This window comes from Podarcis filfolensis (assembly GCF_964270895.1).
Source record: "Podarcis filfolensis genome assembly, chromosome: 8".
NCBI lineage: Eukaryota > Metazoa > Chordata > Lepidosauria > Squamata > Lacertidae > Podarcis > Podarcis filfolensis.
Genome location: NC_139611.1, coordinates 38,281,727 through 38,306,451, shown reverse-complemented (window position 1 = coordinate 38,306,451; position 24,725 = coordinate 38,281,727). Strand labels below are relative to the sequence as shown.

Genomic DNA, 24,725 nt, shown 5'->3' with positions numbered 1-24,725 from the left:
ATGCTAACACTAATTACGCCACTTTGGAAAGGAAAAAGAAGGGGACAAGCATTTCCTACCGACAAAGCGAAGCTCATAAATGTTGTAAATGCAATGAAACAAAATGAAGTAATCTATGATTAATTATACATAACAGACAAGAAAAAGGAGAAAAAGCAAGTGGTATAGTTAAATCCTGGGTGGAAAAAAATATCTGTTAAGATTCCTTTTATGATCAACATAACTAAGAAATAACCATGGACTGTTTGATTTGCAACCTGCAAAAGGGGAACAGCATAATCTTAAGTGGCTGAAACAATGTGGCTTGCCATTTGGATTCACAGGATAATTAGCAAGGCAATCTCTAAATAAAATCGGAAGTTGTGTTTACAGTGTTGGAACAGCCTTGGGGATATTTATCTCACTGATAAAAATAAGAAGCTGGATCTTGAACAAAGGTTTTAGTTAGGTTTCCCCCCCTCCTACAACCAACTAGGCTTTCTTCCATCTAGAGATTTTGATCGTAGCTGTAACTGATATTGCAAACACTTCGGCAAACGGCTATAACAGAAGCAATTTCAAGGGGAGAACCATAGCCCAGTGGCACAGCACATTTAAGCTATGATATCTCTGCTTTAAATGACACACAAGAAAGGCCTCAAGTAGCAGGCCAGGAACCTCAAAGATCTGCTGCTAGTTGAAGTAGATGGTACAGAGATGCACGCACCAGCACTCAGATTAGTGAATTAGTCGCGGTTCTTAATATACCCTTTAAATCAAGGTTGGATAACATATGACCCTCCAGATGTTGCACAGCCCAACAAGCCCCATCAGCACTGCCAGTTATCATGGATGATGGGAGTTGTATTCCAGCAACATCCACAGGGCCATGGGTCTCTAACACCTGCCTTGAACATCAGATAATAATTGCATCCTGAGTATAAGAGTTCCCATTTGTAGAAAGAACTGCTGGATGGGGGCTATTAGGTAGGAGAAAGTCCCCTCGCCCTTTTTAAGAGTCATCTTCAGCTCAGTGGGATTTCCTTCCAAATTCAGCATACATCAAGCATGCCTAAGTCCGACTGAAGTCAAAGGGAGAGGTGAAGCACATATTTAATATTGACTTATTGAAACAAATGAGACTTTGAAGTGGCTGGGTTATCCCCATTAATCTGAAGCAAATCTCTTGAGTTCAAGTGGGACTTAACTTTCACTTAACAGTCCTAGTCCATCAGATGCCTAAATGTACAGGAGCTCCAGAGCATGCGAGGACTTCTCTGTTCACAGCAAAGGGAACTGAGCACAAAAGTTTCCCTTAAAACAGGTGGCAGGTCATGCCCAAAGAATTGTCACTAGTTTAGTTTGACAGATGTGGTAGCAATACTCTGTAATGACATCTTGGAACCCCAGTTTGCCCCTGACACTGAAGTGAGCAGGGCAGCCGCTGCTCATGAATCACTTATGGAGAACTGGACTGTGCCCTTGATAATTAAGATTTTTCTCTCCATCTTGGACCAGTTGCTACATTTCGTCTTGGGCAGATGAGTGGAGAAAGATAGGAATAAAAGACCCACGCACCAAGCTCTTTAGAGGCTGCAAGATATTTTAAGTCCTCCTAAATCATTCTGGTTATAATAGAGTGCAACAATACTAGAGATTTGTAGACCCAGCTGCATTCTTGCAGGGCTCATTGGCAATGAGTAATTTTCCTATTTGGCTCACATTGTTACAGCTTAAAAGAATTTGATGGCATGGAATATGCAGTTAATCATAATACAGTTCCAGCTATTAAAATAATTTCTCTCTCTCTGTCTGGTTTAGATAGGTGGCAGAATTTCAAAATCCCTGTGAGGGATGATGAATAGACAAGAAGCCAATCAAGCACGAAACATTGTTTAATGTGCCTGGTTACGGGCTAAGATGTTGCACATGCGTTCTTTTCTAAGCTAGTGCCTAAACATTATAATCAGGCTGATATCAATCATTGTAGGCACAACACTAAAAATTCAAGGCCAGATTTTGAAGAAAGACGTTAAGAAGCCTGAAATAAGTTAGGAAATTCCCACACTCTTTGTCACATACAGACACATACACCCTCCATCAAACATCACCACTGCCCCTCCCCATGCCATAAATGGGTATTCCGTTCTCTAATAGTATTCACAAAGGACTAATTAGAAGTTGAACAACCTTCTTGATATTCTAAGTCCAATATCAATGGGTGGGGGGTTAAAAAGCTTTTGATAAGGTATAGACAGAAGAATTTAATTACACACACAGAGAGACTAACCTGCTTAAGGCTTGTGGACACTGAACTTGGGACAATACAGTCATCACTATCTGTCACTGATTCAACAGCATCAGTTGCCTGTCTATCATCTTGGTCTGTTGTGAAAACAATCAGAACAGAAACAAACACATAGCCAGTATTAAGTCCAGTTGAGATGGTCAAAGAAAACTTAAAACACATGGTATAAAAGCGAATGGAAATAGTTCCACAGATTTCTCTTCCTTGCAGACACAACGTGACACTGGCCAATCAATTATCATTAAATGGTCTGCAGAATCACCCGATTCCTCTTCAGGCCTCGTTTCACTTTGATTTGGCACTTGGAGAGATTCAGTGTTACCAATTCATTCATAGTAAGAGATTATTTAAAAGAAAAGAAAAGAAAAGAAAAGAAAAGACCCTGAATATTTTGTATGGGCTCCAAGCCTATACTGAACAATTCATATCAAGTTTGCTGAGACTTTGCATGCATTCATATGGCTTTAGTTCAGGGGACAATGCTGCTCCCCGTCAGTTCCCAAGGTTAACTGAGATCAAGTTGTCATCCCATATGCCAGGCTTCCCTGTGGTGTGCAGGTTCCAGTTTATTTACCCATAACTTATTTACATACTCGTATAATCTGCTGGGGACAGCTTCTATCACATCTATGGGTCTCCCTTGCCAAAGGAATGATGATTTATTACTTAACCACCAAAGGAGTTAACAAAGGTGACACTCCAGGGAGGTGTTGACACTGGGGATACTGCAACCCTGTGAATAGCTTATTGGATGATTATACAAATTAGTGTTTACTATCATGTGCCAATCCAGGAGCACAAATATAATTTATTACACAAAACCACTATCCAACTTGAAGAAATTGTTCACAAACAATGCATTTCACAGCAGTTACACTGACCACACAGCCCCTGAGGACTAGTCATTTTGAAATGTTCTGTAGGAATGGGATGTTGGTCATTATTACCTTGTAAACAACTCATAAGTTGTCCACATAATGCAGCTGTATGTGGAAATTTGGGGATACAAGGAAATGGGGCTATTTCACACAGATATGTTTACTGCTTGGTTCCCACCCCCCGCAACAAGATCACTGTAAACTTCACCATTGACAGCAGAAACTGTGAACCAACTCCTTTGAACTAATTGTCCCTAGACTGATATGAAAGTTTATGGTGCTACAACCAAAATGGCCCATTCACACATACAAAGTGACCCCCCACCCACACTAATACTTCAGGTTATCAAGTGATGGACATGCATGGAATAGCTAGACCATGCTCTCCTTCTATGGTCACTGGTTCAACTGCAGGCCTCTACTGAACACTGAATCCTGGTCTGAACAGGTCCCATAGTGCAAAACAGCTTTGTGGCACATGACAATTTATGCTTCTGGATGTTACTGGAATTCAGAAACTACTGTTCTCTCTGCAACGCCGTTCATTTCAATGGCGCTTGAATGGAATCTGGGCCTGCAACAGAAGGTCTCTCAGTTCGCTTCCTATACAGTAAACATATAATAATAATAGTAATGACCATGACCTGGGATGTTTGCATTCTTTGCATTAAGATGCCTCTAGCTCCTTTCATCCAGAGATATGTGATAGGTCATATACTAGCCTCTTATTGTCTGAGACTCCCTCTCTTTGACATTATGAGTGGTTGCTATCTGCAGACAAAAGGACCACACACTTCAAAATAGTCTTCAGAACAGCACCTCTTCTGAAAGAGGAATCTCTCTTCTGAAGAGAGAATATAAAGATATTTTAAAACAGAAGCCAGCGTCCTTTAATATTTCATGAAACTTGGTTGGAAACTCCCTTCCACCTTCTTTCTCAATTATTACAAAGCTGGAAGTTATTCTTTTAGTCTAACAAGCCAACTACTCCAACTTTGCTACAGATGTGAGGGAGAAGAACAATGGCCTCTGCTGAAGTTACTTCAGCAGTCAACTTAGGATGGGGAGAAATTATTTCTGTTTGCATTTTAACTAGAACTACCAAATTCACATTTCCCAACCTAATACGCAAACGATAACCCAGGGGTTGTCAACCTTGTCCCTACCGCCCACTAGTGGGCGTTTCAGGATTCTAGGTGGGCAGTAGGGGGTTTTATGGCACAAGCTGAATTTTCCTTCCATCGAGCACTGTTGGGCAGTAAGGAAATTTTACCATCAAGAAAGATGCATTAGTGGGCTATAGGTATAAAAAGGTTGACTACCCCTGCTATAACCCCACTGTCCTATCAAATTTGCAGTTCCCTGAATTTTGTGATATAGTTCACAAACAAAAATGCATAATTGTGAGAAAGTAGATACAAGGATGTCTGTATTAGGGAAAAGAGCAAACAAAAATGAATATTGGGGTAAATAGCTGGCAAATATGTACATGACAGGCGAAACTGTGCACCGACCTGTGTATATTAGGTGAAATGCACAAAATGCATATGAATTTTCATGCAAACTTTTTTTTTTAAGTTGCAAACTGAGGGAGAAATGGGATGAACTGAATATTGAAAAAGTGAGAGAAGTGAGAGAAACCAACATCGACAGATCTGGCTGCCTCTACTGTCAACATCGTATGTCTAATAGGGAGCGAAGCAGAGGTATGTTGTATAAGCAGAAAATTACCTTCTGGTTCCAGTTCCTCAGCAATTTCGGTTTCATCTCCTGAAGTAGCTGAGCTCTGGTCGGCAAACTGACCTTCAGAGAGCTGAGAAAAATCCTCCTGTTCCCGCTGAAATGTGGCGGTGGGTTTTTCTATTCTTCTGTCTGCTTGTGCTTCTGGCATGAGCTGGAGTAAGGATTACAGAAGCCTTCATACATGGTACCTTTAAAGCTATTGTTAGCATTTAATTTTACACAAACACGGTATATAAGCTTAAAATCTGTTTCTTTAAGGTCTGATTTCCAATCTGCTAAATTCGACAGCTGAGATTTATGCATCTTCTATAAAAGAGGTTTGAAATCTGGGCGGGGTTGGGGGTGGGGAGAGAGGGTAAGTTCCACTTGCTTGTTGAGTTCTTGATATATTCAAATGCATCCAGCATAAGCAGCAGGTCAGATGTATGAGAATTTCCCACCCTACACTCTCACGTTAGGAATGTTTTGTGCTGTGAATGCAACTTCCAACTAGGACAGCGGCCCACAGCGGAAGCGCTATGGAGACTGACTCCATGAACTCTAATCCATCTTGGCACTGCACTCTTGGTTCTTTAATATATAACATGACATGTCTTGTAAACCTGTATAAAGCCATTCACTAAAGCATTCAATTTGCAATGCCTAGCTTTCTCTTTTCCCTGTAGAATTTTTGCCATTCATTTCAGAGCAGCTTGTCAAATGACCAATCCAGGGATAGGGAGTAGGAGAGAGAATTACTTTCCTGTAACTAAGAACAACCAGTCTAATCTCTTAACCTTCCTTTGAAATGGACAGTCTGCTATCTAAGTGGAATGCACAGTTACTATAGTTGCAGCAGCCTTGCCTACCCCAGGCTGATAGATCTGCTGAGATCCCACAATCACCCTGCCACATAGGTGATTTACCTAAAGGGTTTAACTACGCTATTATATTTTTGCTATTAAATACTGCAGACAAGCCTCGCACTGTTTGGAAAGGCATCCAGCATACATTCCCTGTATGCAGAGTCATAAAATGTTTTCCAACCATCCCATTAGGACTACAACTGCCATCATCTTTCACCACTGGCCAAACTGACTGGGGCTTATGGGAATCAGAGTCCAACAGGATCTGAAGGGTTCCCCATTCATGGTATAGTTCTAAGACTAAATTAAAGCCATCATTTCAAATCCAAAATTAAATGTATTGATTGCACAATCAATTAACGCTTTCAGCACCACATAAAATTAGAAATAAAATCTTGAATTAGTGGGTTTTAAATTTCTCGTACCTGTGGAATGTTTGAAACATCGGGCCTTTCATCTTTAGTTTTCTGCTCGGTCTCTTGATCTTCTTTTTCAGGAATGGGACTCTAAAGTTATTAGGAGCCAAATATAGACAGCATTTCTTAAAACTTAATGGTCACTTTTTAAACAGAAAAATCGGCAGCCACCACAGAAAAGGCCTTTTTGGTAGTGGCACTCTGCTATAGAACAACCTTTCCAGAGAGATTCGCTTAGTGCCTTCCCTGTAATCTTTTTAGTGCCAGGAGGAGAACTTTATGTTCACTCACTCATTTAAAAATAATTAATGCAATCTGGTTCTCACAGTCTTTAAATCTGTGCTTTAGTTTTTGGAGTTGTGTTTTCTTTCTGTATTTATGGTTTTTGTGTATAAATTTCATTTTGTATATAAGTTTTTTTATACTTATTTATTGTATGCCACCCAGATAACTTTTTGTTATGGGGCAGCATACAAATATTGTTAAAGCTTTAAAAATGAATAAAAATATTCAGCATATTTCTACTCAGTTTTTAATATTTATATTCAGAGCAGCCAACAATTTTAGTTAAACAGACAAACACAGTAAGACATCACTTAGAGCAGGCATCCTCAAACTCGGCCCTCCAGATGTTTTGGGACTACAATTCCCATCATCGACCACTGGTCCTGTTAGCTAGGGATGATGTGAGTTGTGGTCCCAAAACATCTGGAGAGTTACTACTTGATCCTGATAAAACAGACCAACTGTTTATTAGGCAGTCAGTGTCATGAGACATCAACAAACTGGACCTAAAGACAACACAAGTGTAATCCTACATGAGAAAAAGCTACTGCAGAGAGAGGGAGAGGGGAGAGAGGGAACCAACCTTTTTAGTGATGGCACCGCATTTCTGGAATTCTATCCCTAAAACCCCAAAATCATCACCCTTTCATCAATAGACAAATCTTTATTTTTCCAAGCATTTTAATGTAGTTTACTATTCTGGCTGTGCGCGTGATGCTATTTATAACATTTTTTTTTAAACTTAATATTTTCTTTTTTAAAAAATACCCTAGAAATTTTGCTATCATTAAAATACTTGGCAAAAGGACTTGAGGAAGCTAGTTTGTTTCTGTCTTGATTATACAGCCCCACTTTTTCCATCCCCTAGTTCTTGGAGATCTCATAGACCTTAAGATCTTATAGTCACTCAGTAGAAAAGGCAGAGCTATTTGAAGAGCCTATTTTAGGTTGCCTGGAGAAATGGGCTCTACACACAGAGAGAGAAAAAGTCCAGACTCACTGGATTTGGAAGCGTGTGCACCTCCACAAAAGACACTTTCTTGTCTGCTGCAGCTGGGCGCTGTCTTGGCTTAGGCTGTGGCCTCTAAGGAACAAAGAGACTTGAGTCAAAAACTAGCAGTACCAGCAAAGTTCCTGATAATGCAGTTTGGGTTCAAATGCACTGTCTTCCAGCCCACCCACCTGAATTCAGAAGAGTTAAGAAGCCTGGAATATGCAGATCTGCTTTCTGGTCCAAACTACTGAGCTGGGAAGCACTGCAAACTTTGTTTCCCAGGAATCCTAGTTGTAATGGATGCTTAGTTCTCAATGTTTCCCACTCAGTGGATTGGGCCAGTAGTTCTTCAAATGCTGGGAAGCTTCACAACAATCATTCTCCAATACGGCTGTGTCTCAGTGGCAGAACAATTGCTTTGCATGCAGAAGGCCCCCACATTCAATTCCTAGCCTCTTCTGACAGGGCTGGGAAAGTTTCCCCGACTGACACCCTGGAGAGCTGCTACTGGAGCAAGATGGACCAATGAGCTGACTCAGTGTAAGACAGATTCCTAGATTTCTGTGTTGGGGCGGGGAGGTCTTTGGGGATCTTGAGTCCCAATTCCATCACACTAGGAGTGTGACAGGGCCTTCAACTGGAATGGTCTGAGGTTAAAAGAATTAATGCATGCCAAATTGGAACTGAGCCTGAGCCAGAGCAACTGAGATGAGTCCATACTTTGGTAAGCTGGGAGAAGCTTGCTCATCAAAATGTGTTTCAGTAGTGCACGTTTGTCTAGGTTTATTTATTTTTAAAAGAGACTCCAGTGATGGAAAACTGGGCTGGGTAGGTATCCAACCACCATTTCATTTCTTTTGGAGACACAGATATACTCTTTAGTTTTTTTAAAAAAAGGAAGACTTAAACATCATACCATTGGTGCTGACGAGAAAGAAGGAGCCAGGATGGGACCTTCCCCTTGGCCCTTCACTGGTTTCTCATTCTGGATGTAATCTGCTAGGTCTGCAGCAACAATCAAACCAGCTGGCTGGAGGTAGGCAAACTTCCATTTTAGTTCAACACTAATTGTACCAGTGGAGTGGCCTTTATCGTCCGTTAGCTCAAAGGTACCTGAAATTAAGTACAAGAGCAAATATATGAGCTGGTCTTCTGAATATTTTGTATGTTGACTAAGCACCACCTTGCGGGGCTGGCCCTGGCCACTGCACCTGGGAACAATGTGTATGCTGCCTTGGGTTCCATGATGGAAGAATATAAGTGCAAAATAAATAAGTAAATTATTATAAAAGGCACAGTCTAACAGAACTATACAAGTGGTAATTGTACAATAGGGCCTTTGCTATCATAACAGCAATGTACTACACTGGTAAATCAGTTAGCATGGAGGAGAGGAACCAATTTTCACCAAGATCCCACCCATACACGTATGCATTTGGAAGCAAGCCCCATCTTTTTTTTCAGTGGAAATTACTTTCAAGTTAAGTATGACAGAGGCCTTAGGGAACCACACATTTAGAAGTTCTCCTGCATGACCTACATGGGAATGAATGGGACCTGTGTGGGGCTCTTGAACAACTGTCGTTCGTTTCAGAAGAGGTTGGGCAGAGAGAAAGCCAGAGTGATTTTTTGAAAGTTATTTAAAAGATTCAAAAGATTTAAAAGGTACAACAGCTGCAATGTGGACATGATGCTGGTATTAAAAGCTAGCAGGGAAGCAATGACCAAGCTGAGCTCGGTATTTCAACAAAATATAACAGTTTAAATATACCAGCTAATTTTATAGGTTAGCAAAAGGGCAGGTTCTTACCAGAGATATATCTGTCGTGTGCTAATGAAATTAAAGGCACATTTGCTTTTCCTAGATAAACCCCATCTTCTGTTTCATTGTCATCAAAAACATACAGACTCAAGGATTCAGATTTTAGGTAGCAATTGAGGTCAGCATTCATTGGCACTGGGAAGCACATATGATCGGCAAACTCCGGGTGGTTGCTGCTAGGAATGATGGCGGTATCGTGATCCGCAAAATCAAAGAACTTGTAGACAACATAAGGATTTGGCTGGAGGTTTCTCTTTCGGCACTGTAGGTTGCTACAACATTTTATTGTAATGTGAAGCTCATTTAAGTTTCCATCTGCTGAAGTGTTGACTTGGGCAGGACTGAGCACTGGCTGTTTTAACAGGAGGAGGAAAAAGCTAATTAGGTGAAGAGAGACTTATAGACATACTGGCAAGCTGAAATGCACACAAAGATCGAACTGGCATTAACTCTGATGTACTGGGCTAGGACTGGGGAGAGGCATGTTCAAAGATCCCTAATCAGCCATGAAGGTTGTGGGCTGATCCAGCCACTCGGAGCCTAACCTACCTCACATGATTGTTGTTAGGTTAAAAAGGGGAAGCCATGTACACTGCCTGGAGCTCCTTGGAAGGAGGGCATAATAAAAATGGCACAAACAAATTTGAGACGGTATATTCTAATAATTAATGAGTGTCGGTCACAGCTTCTACTATGGCACCTTCATTATCTGATGTGCAGAACAATGTATTCCTCCCAGTCACTTTCTCAAGCTGGAAGCAGGAATCTTCCTGCTGGGACTGATGATGTCATGAAAGCAGCTTATTCAAGAATAAACTAGTCCTGCAAACTCCAGAAGTTGGCAGTCCTTGTTTTAAACGAAGGACGTCTATAAAAAGAATATTGTGGCTTGTTCCTTAATGGTTCTTAATGGAGTCCCTTTCTACTCCTCCTTATTCCTGCTAATTCCACTAGGAAAACTGGTGACCCGCCATAAACTTTGTTATTCTTTGTTGTAAGAACCTAAGAAGATCCTTGCTGGATCAGGCCAAGGGCCCACCTTGTCCTAGTACTCAGCTTTCACAGTGGCCAGCCAGATGCCTATGGGAAGCCCACTAGAAGAACCTGAACACAACAGCATTCTCCCCACTTGTGATTCCCAGCAACTGAAATTCAAAGACATATTGCCTCTAATAGTAGAGGCAGAACACAGCCATCATGGCTAGTAGTCATTGATAGCAATATCCTCCATCAATGTGTCTAAACACTGTTATACTTTCTTCCCACAGTCTCATCTCAGTGTCCATGATTTGGGGTCTGCTAGCATAGGATGGAGCTATGCTACTGAATCCTCCTATAACCAATGAATGCATGGATTATTGGCTAGCGTGATAAATCTGGAGGATCACCTGGGACACGTGTGAGCAGATCTATGAGTTCACATCTTGGCAAAGCATTTAAGGCAAAACCAGAAATTCTATAGGAACACACCCGTATGGAAAAAAGACATATAAACAAAATGCTACAACATACAGTTACGTGAAGTCAAACAGAATTATGGCCACAACGATAAGGTTAATAAAACAAATCTAGATTCTTGAGCTTGCCTGGTCCTTTAGATTTGTCGTTATGTATCCGAGGGCTTTTGCTCGCTCTTTATACAGCCTGATTGCCTGGTCCATGGGAACTCTTAACCGGACCCAGTATTCCACTGTGCCATAGTTTCGGACACTTCGTCCAACTCCTAAACATAAAACATGTGATGCATCACACAAAGTTAGAGAGTCAAGTGTTCCAGCTTTCAGGCTTATGAAGATCTCCATCTACCATCACAGAAAAGCCAAAAGCCTAATTCCAGACCTCTCTTATCCAAATCTGATTCTGTCAACAAATGCAAACATGCCCCAACCCCCCTTCATTTTGTGCATAGAACGATCCAGAGATCATGAGAACAATTTATCCAGTATTAATAAAACACATCACTATGGCACAGAAAATCGTACATTCGCAATAAAATCTGTCAGTAACAATAAACTTTGAAAAACTCAGGTGGAGTGTCAAGTAACCTTTGCAGAGGGAGATGTGGCACTGTATTATTTTATTGAATAAGATGTTTAATAAAAGTAGAGAAAGTGGGATGGGACACCAGAACTCCAAACACACTGTCTCAAAATGATCACCATTCTGGCACAGAATAATAAAAACAACGATCTTTTTGATTCGGATTGTGCAGTCAACGAACTCGCTCAATATGGTTTGCGATCCTAATTTCATTCAAAGCTTGATGCTGTTACGATCTGTTGTTCAGTATACAAAGGTAGTTTTTGGATCACCCTTTATCCTTTTGCTCCAGCATTGGAAGCAAGACGTATGTCCTGCTTAACCATGATTTAGAGCAGGATGGGGAATCTGTGGCACTTCAGATGTTGCTGGTCTATAACTCCCATCAGCCCTGACCATTGACCACGCTGGCTATAGCGGATGGGAATACAACAACAACTTGAGGGCCACAGGTCCAACAACCCCCGTTAGAAATTAGTAGTGCTTAATCTGAAAAGGTTATCAGTGTAATAACGGGAGCGCACTGTTTTATGTTCAACAGAGAAGATTCATGGATGTCCAAGAGACGACATCTCTTTTGGTGCCAAGGTTATGGAAATCCTTATTTGGGAAAGCTGGGTAGCCCCTTTCTTAATGGTGTTTAGACATGAAGTGAAAACTGCTCCCCACCACACCGATTTCTGATTTCTTACTCCTTTGGTCAAAGCAATTGTTTGCAAAGAGCTGCAGCTAAGATTATGAGTTTAAGCCTGCATAGTTCCCTTTAAATCAATATACTAGTAGCAGGAGGAACTCATTTTCGATAGTGAATGTAAAAGTCCAATCCTGATTTACTGGTAATGGGAGTCATGCTTTCGATTAGATAATATTTTTAATGCTTTTTTTTTTTAGTGCAGCTTTAGTTGGAAGAAAATCCATCACGACCCATCAATAGCCAATAAATATGTAGACCACAATGGGAATTTGATATTTTCATGGTAATTATTGAAACAAAACTATGCCTGCACCTTTAATGTTCTGACATAAATATTGATCAATCCATAATTAGCAAGCAGAAACATCTGTTTATCTTTTTTTGATGTCTCAATTATACTGCATTTTGTGGTGATCTCAGATCTACCAATATGCATGACAACTGGTTCTTGATCTACTAACAAAGGAATTTATTTATAAGGTCCAAAGGTATGGTCTGAAGGCACCTAAAGCCACCACCTGACTAAGCAGGTCTGGGTCGGATCAGTACTTGGATGAGTAATGGTCTAGGAACCACAAGTACATCACCTTGGACTCCACAGCAGAGGTAAGAGCAGATACAAATGTAAGAAAACATAAAAATACGTACATTTAGCTATCTGATTCAGGCCACCTGCAAACTTATATACGTTGTTGGTGGCTTGAACTGGAATTTCTAGGGCTTACATCAAAATACACAATCCTCACTATGTGTATCCAAGCAGGCATTTGTTGCCACATAATATGTGAAATGACACTAATTCATGAACTAGTTGTATTGAAATTCACAGAAATGTAACTACACAAGTTTGCAGTTACTGAGTCTTTCCTTTCTGATGTGAAAAAACAGTCAGATCACAGAACTGAAAAGTGAATATCGTCCAGAGATGGGGAACTTGACTACAATTCCCCATCAGCCGCAGACAGCATGACCAATGGTCAGAGATTAAAGGTAAAGGTAAAGGGACCCCTTGACCATTAGGCCTAGTCATGGCCGACTCTGGGATTGCGGCGCTCATCTCGCTTTATTGGCCGAGGGAGCCGGCATAAGCTTCCGGGTCATGTGGCCAGCAGGACTAAGCCGCTTCTGGTGAACCAGAGCAGCGCACGGAAATGCCGTTTACCTTCCCGCCGGAGCGGTACCTATTTATCTACTTGCACTTTGACGCGCTTTCGAACTGCTAGGTTGGCAGGAGCTGGGATCAAGCAACGGGAGCTCACCCCACTGCGGGGATTCGAACTGCTGACCTTCTGATCGGAAAGCCCTAGGCTCTGTGGTTTAACCCACAGTGCCACCTGCATCCCTATGGGTGCTCAAATCTAGCAACAACTGGAGGGCCACAGGTTCCCCCTTCCTGATTCAGAAAATCATATTTCCTACCACACTCTACTTTCTGAGTGTGTGTATTTCTTTCTAATGCATTGTACCTAAAATTGCAAACAAATACACAACTGCAGCCGGTGCAGGCTGGGTCATAAGGATGTATGAGGCACTGCACCACCAGCTACAGTCTGATCTCAGTCAGCGCCCATCTGCTTGCTTTTTTATTTGCAACTGGGCCAGGGGGTGACACTGCCTGTCAGCTTCCTCCTCCTTAATCTCAGAGCTGCCTTTGTAGAACTCAGCAAGAAGGCAGAAGGAGAACAAAGCTAAAATTGGCTCTGGCTCCGCCTACTTCCTCCTTCCCGCCCTGCCAATCCCAATGGGTATCAGCTGCCACTCAAGGAAGCTCAACACCGCAACATACATTACCAAGACTCACCAACTAACATGGCTGAGCTGTAGATTCTGCCATTCTTCTCCAATATTTCATGGAATCTCAGCTGGCAGGCTGCTGCTGTCTCAAAGTCCAAGCCACAGGCATGGTGGATCTCAAGCGTGGAAGAGTTTTTCTGCATGTATTGCAAAAAGAAGTCATCCACCCGTATGAGATACTGAGAAGTAAAATTATAGGCTGGGCTAAGGCCACGAACGACTGGAGTTGTCTGTAATTCGAAATCATAGAATGCATAGGTACAGAAAGTCGTGGGCTCCTGATCACCGAAAGACTTGGCAGCTTCTGCAGAAAATATTACTCTGCTGATGTGAATTTCAAACAAGTTTTCTCCTCTTTCTAGGTGAGCAGTTTCATCAAACACATCAACTGGATCATCTGGCATGATTTCTGGTTTGAATTTGTACTGTTTGGTACCATAAGCAATATCCTTCAGCTGGGCTGGAATGCAAACAATAAGAAGTAGTTATGACTCTGTTTGTTGGCATTAATGTCCTCTCTGCTGTTTTTGACAATTTCACTGGCTACCTGTGATATATGCACATTACAGCCAGAGTCACTGGTAATATTAAAAATCTGGTCCCACTCTATAAACCTATAGGAGCAAATAACGCTAAATTCAGCTGATCTGCAGCTGAATGTAAACTGAACAACAGTGTACTTTGTCTTGGGATATTTGTACTTTTAATTCCACCTTAACCATAAGTCACCTTGTGGACCTGAGTGAGCCATTCTCTTTCAGCTTCGGTCTGCCTGTAATACAATGGGAAAAAGAGCCTCACGGTGTCATTTGTGATGACTGGAAAAAGGAGGGGTCTGCATAGCTGAAGCTGTGCACAAATACAAATGCTAGTGAAACAATCATGATCCCACTCTTAAACAACACACGAGTAAATAAAGGGTTAAGCCCATATACAAAACTTAACTAGCACTGAAATATGCTTGTCTACCTCCTTTATAACTCGAGTCCCCACAAAGACCTCTTAGGGTCCCTGCACAAGGATCCTGTAATGCTCTTTCCAAAATCTGCCTGTGTGAAGTTTTTCTTCCTTTCATGTGGTTGGTTTCTTCCAGCTCTGGCTGGGCCTCTCCCAGTGAGAACATTCTCCTTTGCCCCATTCATCTTTGACTGGAGCCCAGAACTGGATGGTGTCCTCCCTTTTGTTCTGGATGCCAGTCAGAGGAAAGGAGCCCTCAAGAACAGGAGCACAGGAAGCTGTCTAACACCTGGTCAGGCTATCGAGCTCCAACTAACATCGGCTTGGGCAGAGTTCTTTCAAATCACCTGCGGACTCCTTTTTTGAATTAGAGATGCCAGGGACTTGACCTGGTCAATCCCAGAGAATATTACTTTTAACCCCCTGCAGATTTCAGCTAACTAATGATGAAGCAAGTGTTCAGGACTGCACCTGGAACCTGATCTCAAACTGACACTTTTCCGCTCTCCTAATCTATCAACCAGATACAAATCAGACTCAAGATATTTCCTGCTATTGAAACCAGAGTCCTGACCAACATACCTTCCAGTTTCCGGATACGTGCAGCCCTAACGTCAAGAAGATGGACATATTGTTCCAGTTTTGCCTCGTAATCCTGCCTCAGAGCCTCCATCTTCTGTGTCACAGATTCCACTTCTGCCTGATGATGTAAAGGAGCGAGTAAAGCACACACACTCTTATTGGGGTAGAAATTGGCCCTTATTCATGTAACGTTTGTGTGGAAGGTTGTATTACAATTAAGCATTTTAAATTTGTTGTTAGCAACCCTGAGACCTGTTTTCTGAACTGGGAAGGGCGGGGTATAAATAAAAAATTATTATTTATTATTATGATGATGCGGTGTGATGGGACAGGACGTATCTGTTGTTCAGATAATATCTTCCATAGTATTAATTCTCTGGTGGCGGGGGCGAGGGTGGGAAGAGACCAAAAGCAGGCCCCTGGTTTCTTCTCCCAATTCCACTCACTGCAAGGAGATGTGGACTGAAATACAGAGCACTCAAAATTTCACTGACTCTGTGACAGTTACTCTAACCAGTTCTCCTCAGAAACACATCCTAAATTCAGCAAGGCTTTCTCAAATGTATGTAGGGTTAGGATTGTGGCCTAGGTCCCCTAATATAGAAGCTGCCTTTTACTGAGTCAGACCCATTGGTCCATCTAGCTCAGTTCTGTCTACACTGACCAGCAATGACTCTCCAGGGTATCAAACAGGAATCACCCCTAACCCTAGCAGGAATAGAACCTGGGGCCTTCTGCATACAAATCACATGCTCTTCTACTGAGCTCCAAATTAAGGAGGTCCTATTGCCCATGGTAAGGGAGATTGAATTTGGTTGTTCACTCCTCCCCTTGGTGCAAAGGGGGAAAGCAATGGGAGGGGAATACAAGAGACGAAGGTCCATTCCTGATCTTATCCTTGTATAAAGCTTAGTGAAAATGTAATCCAAACAAGGCTCAGGAAGGAGAAAAAATATTTTATGCTTGTTAGCCCCATACAGCCTTAGTCTTATGTTAATTATTTTTCTCTCTTCCCTTTAAAAAACAGCTCCCCCTTTCACTTGGCTACCGTAGATCAATTTGTTAATTTAACAAATTTGAGGTCTTGGGAAGAGTTCCTTCTAGATGCCAAACCTCTCTGCAAAAATCTCATGGCAACTTTTGTAGAGGTTTCAGAAAAAATACCAAGGCAGTTCACAAAAAACATAAGTGAACAGCAAAATAACAAGAATAAAACCAATTATAAAAATACAGCTACCTCTAATTAAAATGCACATTAAAACCACATTAAAACACCCCTAATTAAAATGTTTAACAAGTCCATTAAAATAATTTAACAGCTAAAACTACAATCAAAGCAGAAGGTTAAAATAAGATCAAAGAAATGTTTGTCTTCAAGAGCCGGCGGAATGCCAATACTGATGGGGACTTTTGTATTTCAGCAGGTACAACAGACTGGTTTCAGGGTGGGGGGAATTCTTGGTGTGGTACAACACGTATCTTACAATAAAGAACTCATCACAATAGCACAGTCTGATAGACTTCAGCTCATTAAGAGCTGGTTATCATGCAAAATCACAGATTCATTAATCTTAATATATCAGATTCTACAAAAAGGAAAAGGAAAACGCATAATGACAGAGATACCAGCAGTCAACTGCACAGTGGAGAATTAAATACCTGATAGTCTTTGTTAATTTTATGCTGTACAATTAACATATTGCGTGTCTTTTCAAGTTCTTGAATAGTTTCTGCATGGGTTGCCTGGAGCTCACGCATAGAACGTTCCAGGTCTTTATGGATGTCATCTTCCACTTTCTCCAAGAACATGAGGTCACCGCTTGCTTGCTGCCTACGAACCTGAGCCACAAAAGTTGACAGAATTATAATTAGCTTATATATATATATATATATATATATATATATATATATTCAAAATTGAAACAGATGGACCTGTCATTTTCTGGCATTAAAATAAATCTATGCTTGGAGACCAAGCTTGTAAATGTTTCAGTTCCGTGGAAAGGAACAAAAGCAACTCAGATCCATTTAATAACTGCCTGTGCAGCCTTTACTCAGAAGTACATTCTAATGAGTTCATTGGGATTAATTTCAACAAGAGCTGGTATAGTAAGCTGTAACAGAACTTACTCCCAGATAAGTGGCACAATACTGTAGCCTGAGTACAAAAGCAAGAAAGAAGTCCCTGGTTCAAACATCTGTGCTACAAACTACTTTCATCCTGTTCAATTCCCTGTGACCAACATTGGAAGAGCACTCTCTAATATGCACATTTTTATCAGGAGAAGGTGGGGAGAGAATGCAGGGAAGCTAAAATTATGGGTCTTACAGATGGGATGGGGACCATATGGAACGTGAAAAGTAGTACTGAGGAAACTCTGGGGCACTGACACAGGACCGAGTGAGAAGGGCATCTCAAATGAGTACTCAACCTTTGGATCTCTCAGACCCTTTAAAGGTCCTGCTCCAAAATACACATTTTAATATAAATTTCATTATGCTAAAGGAAGGCATGGGGAAAGAGCACTATTTTCTATGCAAAAGTGCTATTAATCTATAATTGTTCACGGAAACTACAAATGCTACAGGCGCGGGGGTTGGGGAAGGAGAGACCGACTAAAAATTATTTAAGGCAGGAAACGGATCATTTTCTATTCCTTCTTTTCTCTTTCACATCACTGCAGTTACGCTGCAAACAGAAAAACGACAAAGCAGTGCAAGGAGAAAAATGAAATTTCCCTCTAGTGCTTTTATAAATAAACAACTAGCAGGTTTTCAGCTACAGGGGAGAAAAGAAAATGCTTATGTTTCCAGAGTGTAACGTTTTAGCTTTGCACCTGCTTTTATATCATTCGGAATTATTTTTCATATCCTTCAGAATCTGTAAACAAAAAGTTGTTTTGATCAGACCTGTACTGGGGCAATGTGATAACACGAAAAGCAACTGTTTTCACTCTCAGAGAGAGAGAGAGAGAGAGAGAGAGAGAGGGAGAGAGAGAGAGGAAGGGAGAAGCTTTAAAGCAAATCCATGTAGGCTTAAGGTTAATCTACTTCTGATGTTGCAATGAAATATGTACATAACCTTAAAAAGTTCTATGCTGCCATCTTTTCTCTGTCTGTCTCCTGCCTTACGGAAATTGAACAGCAACATACCCATTTCATACAAGCAAGACGCATTAGCTAGCAAAAGCAGCACAAGAAAAGCCTTTCTTGAAACACCCGGTGTTGAGAGAGAGGATTGAAGAGCTGGGGGTGGGGTGGGGGGAAGCGGCGTACGGCAGTTCCTGCAAGTTACCTTGATAAGCACGAGGGCCTCGCTGAGTTCGGCCATGTCAATGTCACTCTCCTGAAACAGACACAGTCAATAGGATGGCACCGTACGACGGGAATGAATAATGGAGTGAGACACCGAGAATACACAGTGCATTCGCGCTAAAACATGGCATTTTGCTGGATATCATGAATAAGTAAACTCTTGTCATATCCCTGCAATTCTTTTGCTTTTAAGAAAGGAACATTTGCGTGGTGCATGAAATATAGAAAAGCTTCGCCTCCCCCCCCACTCCTTTCTATCATTTCCTAAAGAAGTTCACCTTGGTGAAAAACTTCATGCGGTTCCTCAAGTCATCCAGCTGTTGCTTCTGCTCTAGAAAGCGCAACCGCAGCTCATTGTTCTCCTGGGCCAGCTTTTCATTTTGGTCTCCAGAAAGAAAGAAAGAAAGAAAGAAAGAAAGAAAGAAAGAAAGAAAGAAAGAAAGAAAGAAAATTACAGATACTGTTTAAATGCAGCAGAACCCTAGAAACGGCCATCATGGTCTTCAAACCTATTTTACTTAAAGCAAATACTGGTACATTTAAAACAAAGAACTGCCCCCTCACTTTTTACCCATTCATCAAGTGGGATTCAGAGAGCCAGCAATAAAATTCTACCCATTCAGAGAGCACCCCTACCCTATGGGCCTATACAAACTAAGGGATTCCATGCAGTGGCTTCTCACCGCTATATGAAGAGATGCACTGGATTTGGAAATCCCTGCTGTGAGTGTACAAGCATGTTTAGGCAACGCAATGGGACCCCAGAGAGCACTTCTAATGTGTGCCATGCTGAGGGCAGGCACTGCTTGCCCACAAGCTACATCTCGACTGCCAAATATATATCTGTCATGTGTTCTTACTTTTGTTATTACTACGGTAATAATATTAACAGAAAAGGGGCATAGAAATAGAGAGGTAGAGGTATTTTATAAGATACATGGAAAGGAGGTCTCCCAAGATAAGCCATGTGCTTTCAAATGTGTTTACTAAAGTCAGTGTTGATGTATGTCATAGATTGAGGACAATAAAAAGCATGCATATCCTTATTTCACCTAAACCTGATTTCTATTTTGCCTCCCCAGAATGAATCTCAATAGAAATGCTCCCACCTTCTATTGACAGGTTAAGTTTGGGTAACTAGGTTCATAAGTTGGTGAGGTGGGAAGATTGTGGTAGATTGTTGACTAAGAGAGATAAATGCTTTATTGATCTGCTTATTGATCTCTTACACATTGTATCTTGTAGATTGGATAGTATTCTCTGCTGACATCTCAGCAGCTACATATCACACACACATTCTTTATTACAGTCCAAAGACCCACAAAGCAGCTACATATCTATACCCTGGTTGTTTGTTTTGTTCTTGGCTTATTTTGGGCTGCTGTTTTCCCCTCATGTTAAATGTTCTCAATAAATGTTTTTAGAACAATAAGAAAAAAATGCCTGTCTTTTTAATGATGATTTTATGCATTCAGTCCCAAAACACACACACACACACACACACACACAGAGAGAGAGAGAGAGAGAGAGAGAGAGAGAGAGAGAGAGAACAAACTATATGCTTATAAATACACTGTAAACTCAATCTGCAAACATTCAACTTAAATCATTTCCTTCAGAGTCATGAAGGGATTGTGTACAGCTTAAGCTCTACTCAGAACAGACCAAGTGAAATTAATGGATGCAATGTCCTTTAATTTCAGTGGGTTTACTCTGAACAGGACTATCACTGAATACATATGCATTCTCTAGTCCAGAGAACATAAAACTCATTTGCTTAATCTTTTTGGGTCTTTTATGTTAGGGCACTCATGGCCGAGTGGAGATTTGAACACTGGTCTTCTGGTCCTTGTCTAACCCTCTAACACATACAGCACACTGGATCAGATATATGTAATTGTTTGGAAGCATTTTCTGTGGGGAAGACTTGGGCTGTAATGATCTAACTTAAGCAGGAAGAATAAAGAGTACACTGAAGTCTCTCCACGCCAACCCCTGAAACTATGATGCAAGTTTTTGAGTTCCTCTCTTTTTCGGGGTTGAGCATTAAGCAAGCAAGCAAACAAAGGCTGGAGGAAAAGCTATTTTTGTACATGATAAGACCCTCAGCCTGCAGCTTGTAGTAACAACCTAAAGATGGAAATATTCTGTTTCACTCTGTGTGGGACTGTTCTAATGGAACAACATAGCTACTTGTGCCTTTGGTCTAACTTAAACAAGATTCTGTATTGTGCGCACGGAGTGTTTGCCTGCTCACATAAAAAGAATGGGGATTTAAGAAAACAAAGATTAAGATAATCTACTGGTAAAACAAACAGCTGTCAAAAGCCGTTTGTGCTAATATCATCATCTGTAATCAATATGCACAGGGTGCTGACCCACGCATTCATGTTAGGAAAAAAAGGGGAAAAAAGAATTGGAATAAAGAGGCTCTTAAGCCTGCAATTAATTTAAACATTAAACTGCTTTTAAATGTTCTAACCCAGAGGATCACAAAACCTGAAACTAATCTGCACATTGAACAGGGAGGTGGGGGTGGAGGAAAGCAAGCAAGCAAGCAAGGAACCAAAACAGTTCTGCGTTATCTAAACGAACACATGGGCCTTTTCAAAGGGCAGCCTACCAATGGTAAATTGAAGGCCAAGGAAAGAGACAGGAGAAACAAACGGGATTTGCAAAATCAGCTTCTGTGGAGAAACTATCTGCCTCCAAGACCCACACTGCTTATCAACACTCTTCCTGACATCTTTCCCACAGCTCATATGCTGTTCACGTACTGCTTCCATTTTGCCCACAGAGGACAGATTTCTGATCTGGATAGTTTTCTTTGCTTCTTTTATTTTTTTTTTTTTATAATATATTTATTAAAGTTTTCAAATAAAGCATATATTAGATAAGCACTTATCATTGTCCATTTAACATCTCTCAATTGTTACATGGGACTCCCCCACACCTCCCGCATACACTTACATCATTATTAAATTAGTTTCAAACAAATTATCATTTAATTCATCTTAATTAATAATCTTAGTTTGGTTTGACATATAATTCAACCTTAAATCTAATTTAATGGTAGACAATTGTCTGCACTGGCATCCAATTCAGCACTCAGCCAAATTACAATATTTTTGTAAATAAATCTTAAATTTCCTCCAGTCTTCTTCCATCCTTTCTTCTCCCTGGTCTCGAATTCTGCCGATCATCTCGGCTAGTTGCATATAGTCCATCAGTTGCATCTGCCATTCTTCCACAGTGGGTAGCTCCTGAGTTTTCCAATTCTTGGCAATTAATATTCTTGCTGCTGTTGTTGCGTACAAAAAGAATGTTCTGTCCTCTTTTAACACACTCTGGCCGACAATACCCAGGAGAAAGGCCTCTGATTTCTTAGTGAAGGTGTATTTAAACACCTTTTTTAATTCATTATATATCTTCTCCCAAAAGGCCTTCACTCTAGGGCAGGTCCACCAGAGGTGAAAAAATGTTCCTTCATTTTCCTTACATTTCCAACATTTGCTATCAGACGAATGGTATATTTTAGCCAGTTTAACAGGGGTCATGTACCATCTATACATCATTTTCATCACATTTTCCTTCAACGCATTACATGCAGTGAAGTTCAGCCCAGAGGTCCACAACCTTTCCCAATCTTCAAACATAATATTATACCCAATATCCTGCGCCCATTTTATCATTGTTGATTTTACCATTTCGTCATGTGTGTTCCATTTCAGCAGCAAGTTATACATTCTTGAAAGTACCTTAGTCTTAGGTTCTAACAGTTCAGTTTCTAACTTTGACTTTTCCACTTGGAATCCTAACTTTTTGTCATTTTTAAACACTTCTTTAATCTGAGCATAGTGTAACCAGTCTCGCACTTTGTCTCTCATCTTTTCTAAACTCTGCAATTTCCAGTTGTCACCATCCTTTTCTATTATCTCCCAATATTTTGGCCAGTTGGCCTCCATATTGGCTCTTTTCCGAGCCTTAGCCTCCAGGGGTGACAGCCACCTCGGAGTTTTATTCTCCAGTAAGTCTTTATATTTTGTCCAGACATTAAAGACTGATTTTCTGACAATATGGTTCTTGAAGGCCTTATTTATCTTAGCTTTATCATACCATAAATATGCATGCCATCCAAACGCATTATTAAAACCTTCCAAATCCAAGACATCCGTATCTTCAAGAAGTAACCAATCTTTTAACCAGCAGAAAGCTGCAGCTTCATAATACAACTTTAAATCTGGCAGGGCAAAGCCCCCTCTTTCTTTCGCATCTGTTAATATTTTAAATTTGATTCTGGGCTTTTTGCCCTGCCAGACAAATTTAGAAATATCTTTCTGCCACTTCCGGAAGCACTCTGTCTTGTCTACAATCTGCAGTGTCTGAAACAAAAATAACATTTTTGGCAATACATTCATCTTGATGGCAGCTATTCGGCCTAACAAAGAAAGTTTTAGTCTTGACCAACTATCCAAGTCTCTCTTAATCTCTGACCAACATTTTTCATAATTATCTTTAAATAAACTCAGATTTTTTGCTGTTATGTTTACCCCTAGGTATTTAACTTTTTTAACCACATTTAGTTCTGTCTCTTTCTGAAGCTGTTCCAACTCAATATCTGTCACGTTTTTCCCCAAAACTTTAGTTTTTTGCTTATTTAACTTAAATCCTGCCACTCGACCAAAGTTTTGAATCAGTTGTAGTACTCTTTTCAAACTAGACTCCGGCTCCTGTAATGTCAGAACTAGGTCATCTGCAAAAGCTTTAAGTTTATATTGTTTCGCTCCGACCTGAATCCCTTCCACCAACCGGTCCCCCCTAATCATATTCAGGAGCACTTCCAGAACCGAAATAAACAGTAATGGGGAAATCGGGCAGCCTTGTCGTGTACCTTTTTCAATTTTAAACTCTTCTGTAACCACATTGTTAACTATCAGTTTAGCCTTTTGTTCTGAATATATTGCCTCAATCCCGTTCTCAAACCCCCGTCCCACTCCCATTTCTTTTAAATTCCCCTTCATAAATTTCCAAGAAATGTTGTCAAAGGCTTTCTCCGCGTCTATAAAAATTAAAACTGCTTTAGTGTTTATGTTTGTTTGTAAAAGTTCCAATATGTCTATGATGTTCCTTGTGTTAGTAAACATATGTCTGCCCGGGAGAAAGCCTGCCTGGTCTTTATGGATTATCTCACTTAAAACTTTCTTAAATCTTCGTGCCAAAACATCTGCAAATATTTTGTAATCCACATTTAAAAGGGAGATGGGACGGTAATTCTTGAGTTGTGTCTTTTCAGTTTCTGACTTTGGAATCAATGTGATAAATGCTTCTTTCCACGATTCAGGCGCCTTCTTCCCCTCCATTATTTCATTACTGACCTCCAACAAAGGTTGTATCAAATAATCCTTCAATGTCTTGTAGTAGTTAGAGGTCAGTCCATCTGGCCCTGGTGATTTGCCCTGTTTCAGACTCAGGATGGCCTGTTCAATCTCTTGTCGTGTTATTTTGCCATTTAAAATTGTTCTATTTTCTTCTGACAGCTTTGCTAATCCATTTCTCTCCAAAAATTGTGTAATCTCTATTTCATCTTGTGGCCCTTGAGTATATAACTTTTTAAAATACCTCTGGAAGCACTTTCTAATCTCTCCCGGGTTCTGAATGTTCCTTCCTTCAACCTCTAAGTTTGTTACTGTATTTAATCTTTGTCTCCTTTTCAACTGCCAAGCTAGCAGTTTCCCACATTTATTTGCCGATTCAAAAGTTTTTTGTTTCATTGTTTTAATCTTCCATTCTATTTCCTGATTTATCAGCTTGGAATATTGCGCCTGATAAAGTTTAATTTCTCTCAGAATCGGTTGGGACTTCGGGTTAGATCTTAACTTCTTCTCCAACTCTTTGATACTTTCCAGAATTTTATCTTTCTTTTCATTTTGCAGTCTTTTCTTTAAGGAATTCTGTTGAATCAAGAACCCTCTCATCACAGCTTTACTTGCATCCCAGATAGTTCTTTTTTCCACCGTAGTGTTCAAATTAATCTCAAAATAGTCCTTTAAGGTTTTTTGGGCCTTCTTTACAA

General features: G+C 40.6%; 1 protein-coding gene across 2 annotated transcripts in view; it reads right to left on the bottom strand.

Annotated features, from left to right (window-relative positions):
• The window catches only part of RPGRIP1L (RPGRIP1 like), an 82,737-nt gene that overhangs the window by 29,660 nt on the left and 28,352 nt on the right, over positions 1 to 24,725 (bottom strand). For both annotated transcript variants that reach the window (XR_014551275.1, XM_083626221.1), the window contains exons 11-22: positions 18,931 to 19,037; positions 18,633 to 18,683; positions 16,997 to 17,176; positions 15,338 to 15,455; positions 13,806 to 14,258; positions 10,857 to 10,993; positions 9,259 to 9,622; positions 8,365 to 8,561; positions 7,455 to 7,538; positions 6,179 to 6,259; positions 4,897 to 5,059; positions 2,270 to 2,364 (exon numbers count right to left, since the gene is read on the bottom strand). Coding sequence is in view for 1 of the 2 variants with exons in the window: in XM_083626221.1 (XP_083482347.1) it covers positions 2,270 to 2,364; positions 4,897 to 5,059; positions 6,179 to 6,259; positions 7,455 to 7,538; positions 8,365 to 8,561; positions 9,259 to 9,622; positions 10,857 to 10,993; positions 13,806 to 14,258; positions 15,338 to 15,455; positions 16,997 to 17,176; positions 18,633 to 18,683; positions 18,931 to 19,037 (2,030 nt within the window). In the remaining variant the exon portion in view is untranslated. The remainder of the gene's footprint in view (positions 1 to 2,269; positions 2,365 to 4,896; positions 5,060 to 6,178; positions 6,260 to 7,454; positions 7,539 to 8,364; positions 8,562 to 9,258; positions 9,623 to 10,856; positions 10,994 to 13,805; positions 14,259 to 15,337; positions 15,456 to 16,996; positions 17,177 to 18,632; positions 18,684 to 18,930; positions 19,038 to 24,725) is intronic.